At 46.4% G+C, this 6,927-nt stretch overlaps 1 protein-coding gene across 15 annotated transcripts in view; it reads right to left on the bottom strand.

The window, feature by feature from the left end:
* The window catches only part of PCDH15 (protocadherin related 15), a 572,690-nt gene that overhangs the window by 147,765 nt on the left and 417,998 nt on the right, over window positions 1-6,927 (bottom strand). For all 15 annotated transcript variants that reach the window (XM_017733770.1, XM_008633276.2, XM_017733771.1 and 12 more), the window contains 2 exons: window positions 4,136-4,270; window positions 3,075-3,224 (listed from right to left, as the gene is read on the bottom strand). In XM_017733770.1, coding sequence (XP_017589259.1) covers window positions 3,075-3,224; window positions 4,136-4,270 — 285 coding nt within the window. The remainder of the gene's footprint in view (window positions 1-3,074; window positions 3,225-4,135; window positions 4,271-6,927) is intronic.

Raw genomic sequence — 6,927 nt, 5'->3', positions numbered from 1 at the left:
CCAGGGCCTGCCCACCCTGCCAGGGAACAATTCCTTCCCAAGATCCCATCCAGCCCTGCCCTCTGGCACTGGGAAGCCATTCCCTGTGTCCTGGCCCTCCAGCCCTTGTCCCCAGTCCCTCTCCAGGCCCTGCAAGGGGCTCTGAGCTCTCCCTGGAGCCTTCTCCTCTCCAGGCTGAACAATCCCAGCTCTCCCAGCCTTTCCTCCCAGCAGAGCTGCTCCATCCCTCTGCTCATCCTGGAGCCTCCTCTGGACTCTTTCCAGCAGCTCCAGGTCCCTCCTGTGCTGGGCCCTCTTTATTTCTGGTGTCATCACCAGTCCACTGAAATCCTATGACCTGACCCTTAGTTTTTTTTTTTAAGCCAGGTCATTGATAAGTTCAGATCATCTGGCAATGTAGGATGAGTTGAAAAACAACCTCTCTCCCAAATCAGCCAGGATTTTCTACCTTCCCCCTCTGGCCAGATTATAAACTTAGAAAACCTGGAAGCAGCCACATGCTGACTGTGCAGACAGAAGCACGGATTTGGGAAAACCTCACTCTCAGAATTTTAATTTTTCAGCAGAGGTGAGCTAAAGGCCCAATTTCCCCATTATTCCTTTCCCAAATAACCTGCTCTGGCTCAGTTTTCCCAAGAAATGTGTCCTCCTGCTCTTTGAATGCCTCCAGGCTAGGAACACATTAGCAGCTGCAACACCAGGACATGTTTGAGAGCTGGAGAGCAGCACATTCCCTCCGAGCACAGAAACACTTCAGCAGCTTCAGACAAGCCCAGGAGCTGCTCTGCTTCATCCCAGGAATCATTAACACATCTCAGGCAGCTCAGAGCATCCTCAAGGCCAACTCAGAGTAGAAAACATTCTTTTTACCCAGAAGAAATCTCATTTAGCAACATTTTCTGCCTCACGCTCTCTGGCTCCTTCAGGACAACAGGATTTGGAGTCTTGTTTTCACACAGCCTTGAAGGAATTTAATTGTGCTTCAAGCTTTTCTCTTTCCCCCAAATCTTGCTGGAAATGCCTCTGTGGCTCTCCCATGGGATGGTTTTTAAGCACCTGTAGCTCAAATTGACAAGGGGACAAAATAACACCAAGGAAGAGCTGAAGATGCAAAGGCACAAGCACAGCTCAGGAGGGGACAGGAGGGGCACTGAGCCCTCTCCTCATCACTGCTACCCTCAAATTAATTCCTGATTATGGTTCAGAAAATGGCATTTTTATCCTTAGGTCAGCAGATTAAATTGATTTTCCCAATATTCCCACTGCCTTCAACCACTCTGGAATGCCACCAATGGCATCTTGTCTTCTCATCCATCTGGATTGGCAGCACTCAGAGCAGGGCTGAGATCTTGGAAGAATTGCCCCAAAAAAGCCTTTTTCCATTAATTTCAATGCCACAAGGATTCACCTCCAGTCCTGCACTACAACATAAATCAGTGCTGGCAAAATTTAATTGAAACTGCTTCTCTCTTGGGTCCATGTTCAACCCATTTTCCATTGCTCATTTGCTCTACAAACAAACTTGTACAAACCAGCAGGTTTTCTGGAGTGGGAAAACATCCCTGGTTATGTCCTATTCCACTTCCTGCCTCTTCTCCTAAAATGTTTTATCTCAAAGTCCCGCTAATAAAGGAGAATATTTTTTTTTGAGATTTTTCAGCTGAGAATCACAGAATCCCAGAATCACCAGGTTGGAAGAGACCTCCAAGATCACCGAGTCCAACCCTGTGCATGCCCTAACACCCATGCCCATGCCCTAACACCACCTCAACTAAACCATGGCACCAAGTGCCACATCCAATCTTTTTTTAGACACATCCAGGGACGGTGACTCCACCACCTCCCCAGGCAGACGATTCCAGAACTTTATCACTCTTTCAGTAAAAACCCTTTCCCTGACATCCAACCTAAACTTCCCCTGGCACAGCTTAGGCTGTGTCCTCTCGTTCTGTCAGTTGCTGCCTGGAGAAAGAGCCCGACCCCCACCTGGCTACAACCTCTTTTCAGGCAGTTGTAGAGAGTGACAAGGTCTCCCCTGAGCCTCCTTTTCTCCAGGCTAAACAACCCCAGCTCCCTCAGTTGTTCCTCACAGGGCTTGTGTTCCAGGCCCTTCACCAGCCCTCTTGCCCTCCTCTGGATGTGTTCAGGCGTCTCCACGTCCTTCCTGAGCTGAGGGGCCCAGAACTGGACACAGCACTCGAGGTGTGGCCTCACCAGTGCTGAGTACAGGGGAAGAGTGACTTCCCTACAGCTGCTGGCCACACTGTTCCTGATCCAGGCCAGGTGCCATTGGCCTTCTGGGCCACCTGGGCACACTGCTGGCTCATGTTCAGTCGGCTGTCGACCAGCACCCCCAGGTCCCTTTCTGCCTGGCCACTGTCCAGCCACTCTGTCCCCAGCCTGTAGCACTGCAGGGGTTGTTGTGGCCAAAGTGCAGGACTTGGCGCTTGGACTTGTTAAACTTCATCCTGTTGGACTCTGCCCATCCATCCAACCGTTCCAGGTCTCTCTGCAGAGCCCTCCTACCTTCCAGCAGATTGACACATGCCCCCAGCTTGGTGTCATCTGCAAATTTACCGAAGGTAGACTCCATACCCTCATCCATGTCATCAGTAAAATATTGAACAGAACTGGCCCCAGCACAGACCCCTGAGGGACACCACCGGTGACTGGCCCCCAACTGGGTGCAGCACCGTTTACCACCCCTCTCTGGGCCTGGCCATGCAGCCAATTCCTGACCCAGAGAAGAGTGCTCTTGTCCAAGCCGTGGGCTGCCAGCTTTTCCAGGAGTATGCTGTGGGAGACAGTGTCAAAGGCCTTGCTGAAGCCCAAACAGACAACATAAGAAGTTTTTGTGGAAGCTCAGAGGAAGCAGCTGAGCTGCAGCTCTACAGATAAGACCGGCCTGACATTTAGTCTCAACAATTTTTTAATAGATATTTAATTAACGAAGTGGATGCAGATACACAAACTTCATTTCTAGCTGGTTTCAGTGCATTTCCAATTTAGATGAACAAAGCCATGTACTGCTAACAAAAGTGAGTTAACAGAGGTAATAAAAGCCCTGAAATTACCTTAATAACGCCTTCCCCAGGCCTCATATCCGTATAGATCTTGACATTGTAGGAAATGTTGGAGAAGGTTGGGGTATTATCATTGGCATCGATCACCAGGATGTTGACAGTCACTGGGACACTCTCCTGGACTCCATCAGAAGCTGTCATCTTGAGAGAGACAAAAAAAGCAGGACAGGAATGTGTTTTAATGGTGTGTTCTCAATGCAATTCCAAGAGAAATACAGTTCCAATAGGAGAAAACACAGCCTGACAACCCAAAATCAGGTTTCAGCAGAGCTTGAGCCTGCACGTGCAAGACTCAGGGCAAAAGCAAAGCCAACCCATCCAAACCTTTCCATTGTAGAAGTGAGAGGGAATAACTTGGAATTTCCCAGGGACAGGGCTGGGATAGGAGCTGTTGAGTCCATGGAGTCTCACCTGGGCATCAACACACGCAGGAGCTCTGTTAAACCTCCTGGACAACATTTGGAAGTGGGAATTACAGAGCTGGGGGCTCTTCTTATTCCACAGAGGAGATCTGAGCTCTCCTTTCCAATGGCAAAGGGACAGAAAATAGGGAGGCACAGACTGGGAACCCCTGCAGACGGGCTGGGTTTGCCCACAGCCCACTTCCAAATCATTGTAGGGCTGTTAAGGGGTTCACTCACAGCCTGAGGGAATATTAAATCCATTTCAGCATTTTTTTCCTCTTTTTTTTTTTCTTTAACACTTCTGGCTGTGCTGTCAGCCTAATTTTTTTTATTTGGGATAGAAATAAAGCAAAAAGCCCAAGACAAGGCTCATGTTTCAGGGATGAGGGGGAAAAAAGGCAACGAGAAAAGCAAGGCCAGGAATAAAAAGGAGGACGCAAATCCTGGATGGGATGAGGAGCAGAGGCCAATCCTGAGGCCAGGATGGTACTGGTAGGGGAATCTAAAATGCTGCTCTTAACCCACTCATCCTTCACTGCTCTCCTTCTTCTGAGCCATTTTATGACTTCCAAGGATGCTGGAATTGATCCTTTCCCACCACTTGCTCCGAGCAGTGCCTGGAGGGTTTTCCAAGGGCATGGAACTCACGGAGAAGGTGTAGAGCTGCTGGACCTCCCTGTCCACGGGCTGCAGCAGGGTGAGGTAGCGGGTGATGCCACTCTGAGTCACAGTGAAAAACGTGGTGTAGTCGTTCAGGAAGAGATGCAGCTGCGGGTCCTTGGTCTTTCAACAGTATCAAATGAAACAAAGAGCATTTTATTATAAACTCAGAGGTACATTAAGTCTCCAATTACTCGCTACAGGTGCTCCTTTTAGTTGAAACCTAAATAAGCACAAATGCTGTGACTACAAATCTACAAAACTGTAAAGAAAAAAGGTAAAAAACCTCACTGCTGGCCTAAAAATCTAATCTTCTTGATGAAAAACATATTAAAAAACCACTAGAGTAAGAAAACCCAATAGTAAACGAATACCTGTATTGGTTTTAAATAAGTGCCTTTTTTCCCTCCTGTTACACGGTAATTTTAAGCCAGACACAACTTAATATAAGAAACCAGATTCAAGCATTTCTCTTCATATTAAAACCCAAACAAAGCTGAACTTGATTAACAGAGCAATAAAACAGCTGGGTTGGTGCAATGAACAACGAGAATGACGGGTGGTGAATGCCACACAAAATACAGGCAGCTCAGGGGGTCTCTTTAGGTCTCGGAAAGAATCCAAATGTATTGATGCAGAATTAGGAACCTCTCAGCTGATGGGGGGAAAACATCCCAAATGAACTGAAAATAACATTTTAAGGTAAAGAGAGGGGAAAAAGGCATTGTAAATTTACTCATGGCTTCCTGAGGACTTGGGTCACTCCTGATCTCCAGCTCTTTTGAGGTGTTTTTAACTGATCAGATTTTACAAAAGTCTTCAAACAAACCACATCACCTTTTGTTGCCCAGAGTATTCCAACAATTTTCTGTGTCCTTGTGCATAATCTGGTTAATTTAACCTGCTCTCACTCGTGAGTTAGAGAGCTCATTTGTGTTGTGAGGGGAATGCAAATTCCAGGAAAATGGAAAAGGCTGGGAGACAAGTCCTATAAAAACTGCTTTAAGTTGCCCCCAGGAATGTGGAGATGAGGAACCAGAGGAGTGGTACCAGCAATGACAGAAAATCCAAGATTTTACCAGCTCCTTCCCAACGTCATTCCACAAATCCCGGCCCTACAGAGGAGGACATGGGGAGAACCAGCTGAATTGCAGAAACAAACCCAAAAGGAGAAAGGCTGAATTCAGCAAATAATCCCCAAAGGAGCATTACTTCTCTGAACACTTTCTGAATCCAAAGCTCTTCTGGAAGGTTCACTCCATCAGTGCCATTCCTGGAGGATTAAAACCCTTGGGAGCACAGGACAGGTCCCCAGCACCCAACCAGGGGGGACCTGCACCAGGACAAACAGAAACTGCTTTTAGTGAGCCCAAATAAAGCCCCAAAAGCAAAGATTCTGCTATTTAAATGAGAAACCATTCCAGGAAGCCATGAGAAAGAATTTTCCAAGTGTTCCACACGAGTGGTTCCTCAGTGCCTAAAGCTCTGCTGCAGACTGCAGCTCCCAGGAAAATGAAAATTCACTTTACAGCCAGCAATGCAAACAGCAACCTCTTCATTCCAGGAAGACTTAGGGAAGGTAATTGCCCATAATTGTTCATTTTGTAGACATTATAAAGTCAGTTAAGAATTTAATTTACAAAAGCCCCAGTTAATTTTGCAGTTCTTGCTTTCATGTCCTTTTGAACACTAATAAACAGCACTTTTTTCCTAATTTATTCCTGAGAAAAAACAATGATGGAGATTTCAAACTCTCCTGGAGTAATGTGTCCTATTCCTTTGCTATCCTTGTCTTAGAAATGTTCTCCTAGTGTGGAATGGAAACTGCCTTTACAGCAATCAATGCCTATTTTAGCACCTCCCAGGCATGTCAGAGACTCAGAGCAATTTATTCCCTTCGTCTGGAAAAGCACTGTTATGCTTGGACATTACTAGCAGGGATATTTGACATTATTAACAGGGATCCTAGACATTATTATCCCATTTTTTTGCTGCCTGAAAAGTCAGCTTGACTTAACTGAACATTTCACGTGAGAGAAAACAACCCCAGCTACACTGCCAACACTATTTCCAATAACTTTTTAAATTATTTTATTTTGGGGCCTGGAGTTGAGCATTGTGATTTCTGGTGGCATTACTGGGTCTCTGGCAAATTGTTTAGCATGGAATTTTAAGTAGAAAATGATCACAGTCCACACAAAAGGGTTCACATGCAACCTGCAAGGAGCATTTCAAGCACACAGTTCAAACCTGAGGTACTTCTTAATTTTAAAAAGCATTTTTGTGATACTCAGGATACCTTTGAAGACTTGTGACTATTTAATGAACATTAAGCAATTACAAGGTCTGACTTTATCACCTAAATTGGGCCCGATGTGTTTCAAGGGCTCTTTGCAGGCTTCACAAACCAAGGGACAGTCCCAGCCTCAAACCCCATCAGGGCAGAGAGAAACGAGGGAGGAAAGAGGGAAATGAAGGAAGAAATCCCACAATTGAACCAAAACAAGGGGTTTTGCACACATAACACCCAATACCTACGGGGAAGGCACCTGGTGGGACCTGCAAAGGAAAACACAAAACGGACACAAGTGAGGAAACACAATCCTGGGACTGAGGAACAGCAGAACATTTGGGGAACTCATGGTTACAGACAAAAAGCCTGACAAAAGGAGACCCACAAAATGCTGTGCTCAATGAACCAAGCCTGGGCTCGAGAGCGTTCTGCTTGAAAAACCTCTGGCAAAGTTCCCGCATGGATGTGGATGTTCCATTCCTGCTGG

Source organism: Corvus brachyrhynchos, unplaced genomic scaffold (assembly GCF_000691975.1).
Source record: "Corvus brachyrhynchos isolate BGI_N302 unplaced genomic scaffold, ASM69197v1 scaffold334, whole genome shotgun sequence".
Taxonomy (NCBI): domain Eukaryota; kingdom Metazoa; phylum Chordata; class Aves; order Passeriformes; family Corvidae; genus Corvus; species Corvus brachyrhynchos.
This window is presented reverse-complemented; position numbering and strand designations above follow the sequence as displayed.